Source organism: Astyanax mexicanus, chromosome 25, assembly GCF_023375975.1.
Source record: "Astyanax mexicanus isolate ESR-SI-001 chromosome 25, AstMex3_surface, whole genome shotgun sequence".
Taxonomy (NCBI): domain Eukaryota; kingdom Metazoa; phylum Chordata; class Actinopteri; order Characiformes; family Acestrorhamphidae; genus Astyanax; species Astyanax mexicanus.
Genome location: NC_064432.1, coordinates 21,062,255 through 21,076,921, shown reverse-complemented (window position 1 = coordinate 21,076,921; position 14,667 = coordinate 21,062,255). Strand labels below are relative to the sequence as shown.

General features: G+C 38.7%; 1 protein-coding gene across 2 annotated transcripts in view; it reads right to left on the bottom strand.

Annotated features, from left to right (window-relative positions):
• Positions 1-12,686, bottom strand: part of kitb (KIT proto-oncogene, receptor tyrosine kinase b) — a 34,938-nt gene extending 22,252 nt beyond the window's left edge. Inside the window, exons 1-5 of one of the 2 annotated variants that reach the window (XM_022682051.2) lie at positions 12,545-12,686; positions 4,038-4,307; positions 2,115-2,399; positions 1,579-1,718; positions 243-411 (exon numbers count right to left, since the gene is read on the bottom strand). In XM_022682051.2, the coding sequence (XP_022537772.2) occupies positions 243-411; positions 1,579-1,718; positions 2,115-2,399; positions 4,038-4,307; positions 12,545-12,599 (919 nt within the window). In that variant the 5' untranslated portion in view covers positions 12,600-12,686. The remainder of the gene's footprint in view (positions 1-242; positions 412-1,578; positions 1,719-2,114; positions 2,400-4,037; positions 4,308-12,544) is intronic. The other variant, XM_049472649.1, reaches the window with a different exon arrangement.
• Between the last annotated feature and the right edge of the window lie 1,981 nt (positions 12,687-14,667).

Below are 14,667 nucleotides of genomic sequence, written 5' to 3'. Positions count from 1 at the left end.
CTGTATATCGCAATATTTTGAATTGTATGAAATTTGTGTTGTATGAGCAGGTTTTTGCCGTTGCAAAGCCATATTTCACATTTTGTGTTATGAATCTAGTGTTTTTTTTCACAGCAGTAATACAATATTCATTGACTGACTTTGGGGTAAGGGTAAATCGGGGAACCACTGGTACTTTCTTGTACACTCTGTAATTGCCAATAAGAACTGCCCTCATTTACATATAGATTGCTGTCTCTTACCATAGACGCTGAGATGAACAGTCGCGTTTGAGACTCCCCTCTCATTCCGGGCTTGGCAGTAATAGACCCCTGAATCAGCCGGCCCAACAGCGCCAATGGACAATATGGCTGTGCGCGTATATCCACGAGAACCACTCAAGATATTGGAATTGTGCGTCTCCAGTGCCATCTAAACCATTAAACAGTGAATCATTAATCAGGTTAGTCACAGCATCTTTCAGGTCATTACAATCTGAACTCACAGTAGCTGGAATGCACACATGCCCATATTGCTCATTTTTAAAATGTATGTGTAATTTGAAATTTCCATATTGATGTATAAAATATATATAATTTGAAAATACATGAAAAATACAATACATGAAAAATATATGTTAAATAGTTCAATCCAAAAGGAAGTGTCAGATTGCAGTGCTATTCAGAAGGAAGATAAAAGTTACCAGTAACAATAAATGATCTTTAGATCATGAAATTTAAACTAATATAGGCAACTCTCCAGTCATATTATTGAGACACACATACAGAAATAGTGTGTATAGCATGTTTAATGCAACCTGTCAGACGTCTGCATGGAGTTTTAGAGGTTCTTAAAAGTGTCATGTGATCGTCCGCCCCATGCAACTCAGTTCCTGCATATTTTGCAGTAGGGATGCAGCGTATCCATTAGCATCAGATACATTTTAAATCAGGGATAGGTTTTAAATGAGGATGAGGCTGGATATGGCTTAATATCTGTGTCTTTAAGGCAGCAGTATGTGGGCGAGCATTGTCCTGCTGGAATAGTGCACCAGAGTGTGTGTTCAGAAAAGATAGGGCCACTGGTTGCAGGACCTCATTAGTGTAACATTAGAAAAAACATTGTTAAAGTGCCTGTAATGAAGATCAATGGTGATCTGGCTTTGTACGAAATTGCACCCCACGCCGTGACGCACCAGGGGCTTCTGGAACTATTTTTTTGATGATTAGTGTATATTGTGTCATTTAGTAATAATATATTAAACATATTTTACAATGAAAGCTGAAATAACAAAAAATATGCAGAGCTTTCAGCTATGTCGTATTTTCTGCAACTAAATGCTCTAAATGACAATATTTTTATTTGGAATTTGGGAGACATGATGTCAGTGGTTTATAAAAATAAAACAACAATGTTCATTTTATCAAACATATACATGATGATACAACTGATTCAGAAACTGAAGTGTTTTTTTTTTCCAGAACTGTATTTTTATACCTCAATACTCAAAAATACATTAACACAAAACAAAGTTTGCACATTGCAGCACTATTATGAATGTATATTACTGAAAGTGTGCACTGAGTGCATGTGTCTCACCACTTTTGGAGGGAAGCCCCAGGAAACGTGGAAGTCATGGTTGACGTTAGTGGTGCTGCACATCACCGTAAACTCCTGATCCTGGATCAATATCACATTCTCTGATCTGGACAGACGGATTACTGGCACTGAGTCTGGAACTGCACAGATAAACACACATCCACATTAAGATCAACAAGTTGGGAGTAAATGTAATAAATAATTGATTAATGGCAATGGTTCATTTAATTTAATATACACTATCTCTGTTTAAAGACTGTTACATTCAGCCCCCAGAATTAAGTGATTAATGAAACGTCTCTGAGGCCAGAACTGTGTGTTCACTATAAAGAGTACTGCACTGACATGCCAGAAGTCATAGGACAGGGACTATTACTGTGTGTCCCATGATTTTTGCCATGTCCCATGGAAGCTAAAGAATGCTGCACTGACCTGTAGGATATGTGTGTGGGGCTAACACTTAACCTTTCATTTGCACACTGCTATCCCAGGGCTAATATTTCTATCCCTCCCTTTGCATTCCCATATCCACAAACCTAGTCGTACGTCCACGGTGTACTGGCTGGATTTCACAATAACTGCTCCCATGTTGCCAGCACAAACATAACATCCCTCAAAGGTCTTGGAGATGTTGTGGATGGTGATGCCCTTATGTGAATCCGTGCTGTAGGAAAGGCCGGCAGGTAGGGGGTCACCAGAGCAGGTTAGCAGGGACAGCCCGGTCACGGCCGGATCCGTCACCAGACACGGCAGAGTGCAGTCCATACCCTCTTTCACGAGCAAGCCGTTCACCATGGAGCGAACAAAAGCATTCTCCAGATCTGCATTTGAGGATAAGAGATGAGAAGATGAAGACAGTGAAGCGGAAAAGAGGTTCAGAAAACACTCTGAACCCCTGAACTAATTTCCCAGACCCCAATTAACCTTAAGCCATCCTCTTGCCAGGCTGTTCTTATAAGGGACCACAAGAGTACCACCAGTTTTTTTTTGCTACACTGTTAAAAATAGTCCTGTAGAACAATAGTAATTAATTCTGCATTTTATTTATATTATGTTATTTTACAGTGCATATACTGTAATAGATTTTAATTTGAGAATCTGCACTAATTTAGGTCCAGTCTACCCCATATTGTGATTAAATATACTGTATGTTCAATGAAACAAACTAGCTGTGACAGCATAAAGTCTCACCTTTAAGTAAAGAGGAAATGCATAATGGTCTTAGTTATAACTTGCTCTTATTGCCTAAAACACTGTGACCAGGCAATAAACCATTACCTTCAACTATATTACAGAATGCTCAAGGGATGTTAGCCATCCATCATGGGCAAGACTACACACTGATGGTGAGTGAGGGTTGTGGGGACATGCCCATAATGCAAATAAATAATGCTGAAAGTTCTTAAAAAGACTCTTGTGGGCCTGTTGTGCTGAAAAACTCAGAAAATCAGCTCATCGGGCCCCAACAATCATGCAATGCAGTAAAACATAAATGGACACAAATTGTATGGGAGTTTAAGAATGAGAATGATTTTTTTTAACTCTGTGCCATCTTGACAGTGATTTATCTGGTTTTGTATCTACCAATATGTTTTTTTTTTCATCGTGAGAACACCTATAGGACAACACATCACATTTAATCCACTGGTAGCATTGGGTACATCTTCATTAAAGGAGCAAGTACCTAAATGGGCAGCAAGTACCTTTCACCTGAATGAGATCCCTATACCTTGGATGCCTCCAATGATTATAACTGGCAAGGCAGTAAATCAAACATAGAGTGTAGAAGACAGTGGGCACACCTAGGGTTCTTTACACTCTGTGACTGCAGAAAAAACTATGAGAAGCTCTTGTTAGCCACATTATTTGCATATGCCCTTCACGAACCAAACTAAACAGTAACAGAAAACTAAATCAAACACAGTCTAACACAAAGCCCTATTCTGAGGTGACGTTACAGCTTTGAGTCAACAGCTATCCGTTCATACTGGCTTTAGGGACCTATTCAACATTTAATCTTTCTCCAGGAGCCAAGTGTGGGAAATAGGACACTAAGAAACACAAACTCGACCACTAATCCTATAGGACACATTAGAGATGTATAATTAGAGACTGTAGTTCTATACTATAGTTCTTTCACCCTCAATGGTTCTTTATTGGCAGGACCCCACAATACCACCACAGAGCAACGGTTATAGAGATGATTGGTCGTTCACACCACCACCATGCCAGTGCAGTCAATGCAGTGCTGAGAACGATCCACCACCCAAATAATAGCTGCTCTGTGGTCACTATTGCATAACAGGGTGAAAGGAAGATAATCTATCTAAAATATGCAGAGGAACAGAAACATGGCTACAGTCTGTAATTATTGTAATTATGGGTGTAGAAACAAGGAGGTGGCCATAATGTTGTGTATTGATGTCACTTGAAAGAGTGTTACACAGATATACCCATACCTTTCACATAAATGTAGATGGAACTCTTCTCTTCTGTTCGGGTGTTCACACAGGTATAGCGACCCATGTGTTGTGGCTGGGCGGAGGAGACGTTGATGATAGTGGCCCCATCTTCCTCTCTGTCTCCATCAATCCTCTTGCCTTTCTCTCGCTGCCACCTCACTTTGCCCACGCCTGCTTCTGTGTCATCATCACAATGCAGCTCCAGTTGCCCTCCCTTCAGGATCACCAGGTGAGGAACGTTGGGAGTGATGACTGGCTTGGTCCAGCCTAGATGAAAAAAGAAATACATAACACCGCTTAGCTTATAACACTATATATCTGCATTTCAAAGTCTAGGCTGCATCCGCAGCATTTTGAAGGACGCAACTGATGTATCCTTCACATCAGCTGCATTGTTAGCATTGTCTAAGGTTAGCAGCGCTACAAATACTAGTTTATATCAATGGAAACATGTCCACAGATAGAAGTGCTGTGCTGTGCATATGACTGATTTATTGAGACTGTATAATATTACTACTGTTTATGTGTGAGGCAGCCATCTTGGATTCTGATCTCAGGGTTGGTAAGGTTTTCCTGACTTTCCTAGTAGGAAATCCAACCTGTAGGATCGTTCCAGTTTAAATTTCCCACTTAAATCTAGGAAATTTTAATATCCAAGCTCAAAATGAATGCAGCATAATCAAGTTAAGTCCACACAAAGCCTCGTTAGACTGTTCCATATGTGTGACCAACATACTTCTGAGAATAAGTCTTCCTAGGAAAGTCCTACCAAGGACCTGGCCTACCTCAACCGCAGCCTACATAGCTAACACAGCTTCTGTGTCAGTGCTGGTACTAGTTTGAAGTCAAGCAATTGCATGTTTGGTCCCAAAGGAGGACTATTGAAGGTCACAGGTTGTGCAGTATCCTTGCAAAGCCTTAGTTCCAGTAAGGTCCTTTCTCAGTAAGTACTGCTAATTTCCAACATGGTGCATTTGTGCTGGCTCAGGATTTGTTCAGTCAGTCATGCTCAGCAAAACATCCATTTGGATGTTAACTGAAATATTGTCCCCTGGAAAACCTCTCGTAACAGAAAAATTCATCTGCTTAATATCACTTCTTTAAAACAATAGAAAAGCACAAAAATGCTTCATTAATTATAAAAATCTGGGCAACAGAAGAACAGACCATCAGAGATGAAAGATAATTGTGCCAAAAGTCATGAGAAAAAAGTAGTATCATTGTCCCATGACATTTGACATGCCCCAAGTAGGACCCTGATGTTCATTTGTGTAATATTTGCAAACATGCTTGCTGTTAAATTATGCACGTGCATCCACTTAGTTTATCACTTTTACATTATCACACTGCAACTTCGGCTGTGTCCCCACACTTTTGCCCCAGGCAATTCAAATATGTATCAAAGGAGGACAGTATTAAAATAGGCTATGACAGGTTTTGCATTACAGTGATTTGATGTTGCCGTACAATGCATTTCAATAAAAATGTTAATAGACGATGACAACAGATTCAAGTCTTTTAAAGACTAGTTCAAATCAGATTTCAAAGATTTGTGTTTGAAATCATTTTTTTTTTTAAGTTTTAATTATTACTTTTTTTTTTTAGGTCTTTGCTTTCCCTCCCCACATCACTTCCATGAAAGGTGCTATATAAATAAACTTGCTTTGCCTTCCAAGGTGATGTTGGTCAGCACAGGCATCTGTTAGCTGATGTATCAGAGCTGTTTTGCTGTGATCCCATGTGTTGTGGGTTAGGTAATGTAATTAAAATGTAGTTTTAAAAAGAATCAATTTTCAAAAGGTTTAACTATTTAAAAAAAATCATTAAACAAAAGGTTTGAGTATATATTTTAAGTGTTTGGAATCATTTTTGAGTATCAAACCTACTGGAGTATTTTAAGAAATATCACCTGCACACTTAATCTCTCTGCCAACTCACTGTCTGTGTCCCAGTTGTGTACAACACACTAATACCGGTACTATACTATATACTGGGACCATACATCTCCTAAAATGTAGAAGCAAATTTCCACATATATAGTCTCTTTCTTCTTTCTGAAGCCTAAACACTTTAAATAACTTAAAACTTGATTTTATCACACAATGGCTCTCCAAACCATCAGTAAATTTTACATTTCATTTGTAAATCAAGGGATCAGAGTCTGGAGGAAGAGTGGAGAGACACACAGTCTCTTTTCAAAATCAGTGATGGTTTGGAGAGACATGTCACCTGCTAGTGTTGCAGTGCAGTGTTTTCCCACAAAATCTTACAGCACTTTATGCTTCCCTCTGCTGACAACTTTAATTGAGATGCGGATTTCATTTTCATTATCAGACATTGGCATCAGCCCAGAGTTCTCATATCGTGCGTCCCTGGTTGTAGGAGTAGGAGCTCCTGGAGTCTCTGTAGAGTTAGTAAACGGGTGGTTTATGACTGCAGAACTGGGTCGCCCTCATTTGCGTGACGGTTGTTTCAGGCCTTCCAGGGAAACCTCGCGCTTGTGACCCGGGCCAGAGGAGCGCGCGGGGGAGTGACGTCACGGGCTGGCGGGAGTTTTTTGTCATGTGGAGGTGAGGAGAGAAGCGCGCGCGGACACGCGGGTGTGTGACTATAGCCCGCCTCGGAGGAGAGAGAGGAGTCCGGGGCTTCGCGAGCTTCTCCAGCTCCGCGGCGAGAGGTATGGGGCGCTTTGCGTGAACTCAGGGCTGCCTGATCAAGCCTAGATCAAAATCAGTCTAAAACCCGCCCTTCAGAAGCTTAAAAGAGAACTCCGGTATAAAATTGACTTTTTGTGTAGTAAAACATGATAAAAAGTACTTACCTTTGATGAATAGCACACCTCCGTTCTCCCACAGATGCCTAAAAATGCCTTAAAAACTCCTATAACGCTATAACTCCTCTAACGCTATTACATCCTAAACGCTAGCTTTGAGCTCCATGCGCTGCCATCACTGAACTAAAAATGACATAAACATATATATACATAGTCCCCTCATAGCATAGCAGCCATGCCAAGAGGCAGCCTATGCAAAGTTTATGTATATATTTGTCTATAAATACATACATAGACTCCGCCCCATGTCACCCAGTCTGAAGGGTGTTTGGACAAACTGTTAAAATTTGTGGATCTCGGAAAACTGTGGGAGAACAGAGTTATGCTATTTATTAAAGGTAAGTACTTTTTATCATGTTTTACTACAACAAAAGTCCATTTCACACCAAAGTTCTCCTTTAAAGTAGCCCAAACTATGTGTCTGTTACAAGTTTGAAGCAAATGGCAAAACAACTATGAGTGTATGACTTAGTATTTTCTTTATAAGGGATTTATTATCAGTATATATATATATATATATATATATATATATATATATATATATATATATATATATATATATATATATCTTAAAGCCATTTATAATATTGTAACATTGGTGTTTTTTCGTTATTTTATCACTGTTTAATAGCCAAGTCAGGAACATCTGTTCTTGCCCCTCCTGAACACTCTTTTCTCCTCTTTATTTTTTTTCATGGCCTGGTGATTTCTAGTTACACTGTAATTTTTTTGTTCTTTGTGACTTTTTTGTTTTTTTGGCGGCCGCTGTAATTTTTTTAAGTAGCCCCAAAAAAACGCATCCCGCCTGTACTGAATTTTCAAACAAGCCCTGTTTGGCGGGAAAACCGCGAACCTGGCAACTCTGTGGGCGAGTGAGAGCGTGCGCAGGCGCAGGAGCAGGCGCGCGCGGGCCCGCAGCTCTTGTTGCTGCTGCGCTGAGTGAGATAAGCCTCGTGGAAATCCTGGGTTGCGGTTATGCAAACGAGCTGTGGGAAAGCGAGGCGCGTTACCGTTAGGTGAGAGAGGCGGGGATATACAGCCCCCTGCTTACATACACAGCAAGCCCTGAACTGCGGGTGATAATGGTGGGATTATGGGGGTGGGAAAACCAGCAGATACAGTTGTGGACAGCGCCAGTCCTCACTATGTTTTTCTTCATTTAATATTTTTCTAAAATGGTAAAATAATACTAGAGGGAAAGTGTGTGAACGAACTTTAAAAGTTGGCTTTGGAAAGCACGCTAAAAACGTCAGAAAAAGTTTATAAACAGCTAGAAAACTGTAAAATTAAATCTATCTGCTGCCTTTCCCCCCTGTCTGCTATTCTCCCCCTCTGTCTGCTGCCCCTCCCCTCTGTCTGTTGCCTCTCCTGCTGTGTCTGCTGCCTCACCTCCTCTACCTGCTCTTCTCCCCCTCTGTCTGCTGCCCCTCCCCCTCTGTCTGCTGCCTCTCCCCCAGTACCTGCTCTTCTCCCCCTCTGTCTGCTGCCCCTCCCCCTCTGTCTGCTGCCTCTCCCCCTCTACTTGCTCTATTCTCCCCCTCTGTCTGCTGCCCCTCATCCTCTGTCTGCTGCCTCTCCCCGTCTTTCTGCTGCCTCTGTCACTCTGTCTGCTGCCTCACCTCCTCTCTCTTCTGCTATTCCCCGTCTATCTGCTGCCTCTCCCCCTTTGTCTTCTGTCTCTCCTCCTCTGTCTCCTTCCGAAAGGTCTGCTCTACCTGCTGCCTCTCCCATTAATGTCCTAAAATGTCCTAATAAACCTAAAAATGTCTGTTGTACGAAACAAAAAGTATTAAACAAGAAAAATATGTTTTATACTTTAGATTCTTCAAAGTATCACCTTTTGCTTTGATGACAACTTTGTTCACTTTTGTCATTTATTCTCTCTGTTGGCTTCATGAGGTCAAGAACCTGGAATGGTTCTCCAAAGGAGTTCCTAGAGGTGCTGACCACCATGAAATTCATGAGTTTCATAATTATTCTTTGGACCCCCTACCCCTCACATTTAACTTAAAACAGCATGTAACATTTTATTTGTCATTTTTATTTAATTTGTGCTCACACAGTTTAATTCACTTGTTTCTGTTGTGATATATTTCAGTTGGTGCCCAGTGATTGGTTCAGTTACCTGTCAGTCAAAAGCCCAAGTAGTGGGTGGGGCTAGGAGCTGTGTTGGGAGCAGCTGGGATCAAAGAGAGAAAGCAGATAGCATCCTGGCCAAAACATGTAAAGAATGTGGCTAACAGACAGTTAAACCTCCTGTATGACACTTTAAAGCATCTCCAATGAGGTAAATTGTGTGTATACACTTGTATGTATATACATATATAACTTTTTAAAACTTTAGGGTCTGTTGTTGTAAGCTAGTCAGAATGGTACGCTATGTATGTAGGCCTAGTTACCATCAAGCTAACTTACTAAGGCTGATGTGATGACTAAAGTATGATGTGTATCTGCTTGTGTGTTGAAATGTGGTCACAAGTATGCTTAGCTAAGCTTAATAGTGTAAATACACAGACAGTATTTCTGTATTATCTCAGTGAGCTGCACAAACCTATAGCTTCTGACAATGTTGTGTGTATGACTTTAAAATAGTCACTGAATTAAGTCACTTTTGTAGGTAAAATTAAGTGTTTAAAACCCGTTAAAAATACAACAAAATACAGGAAATTGCATATAATTCATTAAGAAGGCCATGGATGTAATTGGAACCTGAGTTCAGTAATTTGGACTGATGAGTGAATACCTTTAGCAGTATAGTGTATATATGTGTGTGTGTATGTAGGTAGCAGCCAGCATGTTGGCAACCTGGTGGCTCAGGACAACGCTTCCCGTAATGAATTCACGTCTCTAATGACAAACTTATTAATTATTGACTAGCTTCACAAAAAGCAAGGAGCACATGGGTGTTCACTGTCAGATTAATAGGGGTACGCTTGTCTGATAGCAAAGAACATTGAATAATTGTTGATTTATTGGTTGCATTACATATTTTTTTTTTGTTGATGAGGGAAAAACAACCTTTAAACAACCCTAATTGATGATTGCCTTATTGGCATTCTGACATTAAATTAACATTCATTTACTAGCTTTGAATGTTGGGCTGAGCTCTTCTACACTCACAGTGCTTATAGGTGAAATGTGCTCTTTATAAATAATAGTATTAATATTAAAACTTTTACTTAAATGTCACTTTCTACACTGCAAGAACAGGGTGAAATACAAATAAGTTATCATCACTGTCCAATGAAAAACAAGTTTTTACTTTAGAATATAAATTGAACAACATTTCTTATTGGAAAGAATGGACCAATTCCCTAAAATGTCCTGAGAAATAAACTCTTTTTACATTGACTTCCCTTTTAAGTTGTATCTCTCTTATAAAGTTGCTATTTTGGAGATACATGTATTTCATTGGACAGTGATGATATACACATTTAAGATCAGTAAAGTGTAATACAACAATACATAAAAACATTCAGTTGAATCAATGTTGAATCAACGTAAAATAGTTGTGCACACATAAATCAATTCTGACATTAGAGATCAATATTTTTGGAATAATGAACATTGATTTAAAGTCATTTTGCTATCTGGGTTATGTGCACCATGGTAAGCTACGAAAACCTTGAGTTATAATAGGCTATTAATGTAACAATAAAAAAAAAAAAAATCCAATGCACAACAGTGTGTAGTTCTCAAAACTGTGGTACAGTAACACTAAATATAAGATAAAAAAAAGGCAACTTAATAACAAAAAGGCCAAAAAACACAACACCAACATTAAATGTACAGACTGTACTCTGAACTGGTGATTCTGGTATTTTTAAACCAATAGAACTTATCAATCAATCAAAAAAAAAAGGTTATCTAACTTCATTTTCTACTAGGGGTGGGAATCCCAGAACATCTCACACTATAATATAATTGTAATACATTGCTCATGATAATGATAATATCACGATACTTTGATTATACCTGATACTCTTTATATAGCAAGACAACTCTCTACGATACTTCACTGCATCTTTGTTACTGAAAAAAATAAAATCATCACCACAGGTTTACCCTGTTCATGTGATTAGCACAACCAGTAAGTTAAACTGAGGGGTTAATACTTATAGTAGCATCTTATCTAGCTAAAAACAAGATAGCTATTTTGCATATCAGATTTAGAAATTGCAAAATGCAATTTAAAACTTAATAAAACAAACTTTTTGTAAGGATCTTCAGATACCCATTTGTGTGCAAATCACCTCAAGTTGGTACTGCACCTGTTTTCACCTATAATTTTTATAACATTATGTTTGTTTGTGTTTAGTGCATGTATGTAGTGCATGTAGTATGTAAGCCCACACTTCAGTTCTTCACTCATGACTACAGTACTCTCATTATTAACATGAGTTTCCCAGGCCTTACAATAGAACCCTGTGGAACTCCACAAAATATGATAAAACAATCAGTAGACAGTATACATACTGCACTGACTAGAAATAAAAATGCTAAGCATGCAAACTGCAGAATATGGTAACCTCCACACCAATGGTGAAAAACCATAGGCAGAACTGTCAAATCTACTAAACAGTCCTTTGGCAGCTGCTCCACCTTGTATATACAACCCTGGAAAAAATGAAGAGACCACTTCAGTTTCTGAATTAGTTTCTCTGATTTTTGCTATTTATAGGTATATGTTAAAAAATGAACATTGTCGTTTATTCTATAAACTACGGACAACATTTCTCCCAAATTCCAAATAACAATATTGCCATTTAGAGCATTTTTTTTTTGCAGAAAATGAGAAATTGCTGAAATAACAAAAAAGACGCAGAGCTTTCAGAGCTCAAATAATGCAAAGAAAACAAGTTTATATCCATTAAGTTTTAAGAGTTCAGAAATCAATATTTGGTGGAATAACCCTGGTTTTTAATCACAGTTTTTATGCATCTTGGCATGTCCTTCTCCACCAGTTTTACACACTGCTTTTGGATAACTTTATGCCACTCCTGGTGCAAAAATTCAAGCAGTTCAGTTTGGTTTGATGGCTTGTGATCATCCATCTTCCTCTTGATCATATTCCAGAGGTTTTCAATTTGGTAAAATAAAAAAAAATCTCATTTTTTTCCAAAGCTGTAAATGTAAAGCCAGAAAGAGAAGCTCATCTGTTGCTGATCTGTCAACACACTGTCTATGTGTTGGTCGTCTTCTGTTGTTTAAGATCTTCAGCAGCACTGCTGTCTCTGATCCACTATAAGAGAGTATTCTCTACACCTGCACTGCAGCTAGGCTACAGAAGACACTAGTAAGAGTGTATAATACCCTATAACAGTTTAGTAGCCCACCTTTGCCGTAATAAACTAATAAACTAAAGCAGGAAAAGCCTATAAACGCTGGCACAGTTACCCCGTTCTAAAGAAAACAGCTTGAGAAAGAAAAGAGACGATAACGGTCACAGCTCCATCTGTCCTCCACAACAACAACAGCCATTCATCCCATAATCCCCCCTCTCTCTCTCATAACTCTGATCTAACACATGGACTAATAAACACACACACTGCCCACCCTGCAGCCCACCCTTCACCATTCACCTCTATAATAAACCACCTCTAACGCAGTAACGCAGAGAAACGCGGTTAAACAGGGGTCTCAGGATCCAGGGGGTCTTATTTAAGCCTACCTGTATGGAAGATGATCAACAGCGTCACCGTGAACAGAATCCACGCGCGTCCCATCTTCACTGCCCCGCGCGCAGCAGCAGCTCCGTCAAAACACTGTGAGCGCCTCGATCCGCGCGCTCTGCGTACTGCGCATAGCCTGTGTGTGAGCGAGCGCGTGAGTGAGTGGAGTGTTTGGTGTGTGTGTGTGTGTGTATGTTATTGGTGTATTATTGAAAGCACGTGATGTTTCAGCTTTATTGGCCATATGTTTAGGACTACTTAAAGCTGCAGTTCCTAAGATTTTTATTGTAAAAAAAAAAGAATTTAGTAGTATTGCTGAGGTGGGAGGAGCAAAATATTCTAATTAATGGTATCATATGAACATTGTTGTGAACTAATCCAATATTAATATAATATAAAATATATGCAATAATGCAGAAAAATAGCTAAAATCATAAAAGCTTTTCTTTGAATGTAACCTAATTTTAGCTGGTTTAGCTGTAGCAGATGTCTTCATAATCAAAATACAATGAAAACATAATAAAATCATAATAGCATGTTTTGCTATCTTAAAACAAGAAAACAGATAAAAGAAGTAACAATTCAATACAACAAGAATGTAAGCAATGAAAAAAATACTAAAATGATAAAAAGAGTTATAAAATAATAAAACTATAAATTAAAACAGAAACAAAAAATATATACAGTGTATATATATCTTATTACACATCATAGCCTTTAAGTCCACCTTATTTGAGTCTGAAAAACACCACCACTTTGGAAAGTTTACTCTTGTTTTACTGTTTCCAAAATATTTTGATAATTGTATATTTGTATACTTACAATTAGGGCCAGACAATACAGCAAAAAAAATATATCACAATATATTTCTACATTTTGATATTGATATGAACAGTATAAAAGCCATCAGCCTTAGGGTATGTAATTATGCAGTGACAGGGCTAGGAGATATAGTAAAATATATCATGATGTTTAAAGACATTTAAAGAGGCGGATTCTTAAAAACTTATATTCAAATACTCTTTCATTAATAGTACAGTTATTTACATTACATAATCGCTGCACATCATTTAATTTAATAATTTAATTAGTTTTACACTACCTGTAATAAAATGTACAGTTGGGTCAGTGTTGTTTAAGCACTGATAATATCCTTAATATGCTTATTACAGTATATTGTCAATGTGATCAGAAAATGTATAATGATATAATAAAATATGATTGACACACCACAACTTAAAAGTCATCTATAAACCAAAGTTACGAGATTGTGGTGGCTTTCATGTGTTACTGATGTTAAGGTATGGGTCTGGTTTAGCTCTAGCAGCATTAGCTAGCTGCAGTAGCCTAATGCAGATGAACAAAACACCAAACAGTTAAATAGAACAGTATAGAATATACAGTAGAACACAATAGTCAGAGAAATCAAACATAAAAATAACACAGTTTGTACCACAGTTACAAAAGCATGGGCCTTCAGTCCCTTCACTGTAACAGCCTATCTTAAACAATCTAGGCTAAATGTAGAGTATACAACACAGATGGAGCCCATGTTTAACTCCTTTGTGTGGGGTCTACATGAAGACTATAGTCAAAGCTTTCACATTCCCACATTGGGGACAATGTTATCTGGGGTGGATGATGTCTGGAGTTCGCTTAGGTGTAGCTGTAGCAACATTAGATTCAGTGGTACAATAAGGACCTCACAATGTCAGCCACACAAACATGGTTGTATGTGTGTGTTGGATTCCACTATTTCGTCTATGAGAGTGTTTGTTTTGGGCAGCTTGTGGACCCGAGCCAGTTCACTATTCCCTCTTACCGGAAACGGATGGTCCGGTCAATTCTGGCCAAAGCTGAGCAGTCACTGTTCTTCTCAGTATTCATTAGGTTAAGTGGTCAGTTTTGTACAGTGTCACGCTGCCTTTCAAAAGTTGAGTGTGCATCTACGTAAAGACATTGACTATAGTGATTTAGCCAATCCCAATCATTCCCCCACCCTGTTTCTATCTCTCTCTCTCTCTCTCTCTCTCTCTCTCACACACACACAAACGAAAGGTCTCAGCTCATCATCAGTGATGACGTGAATGTTTGCTGCATCAGTATCATTTGAGAAGAACGT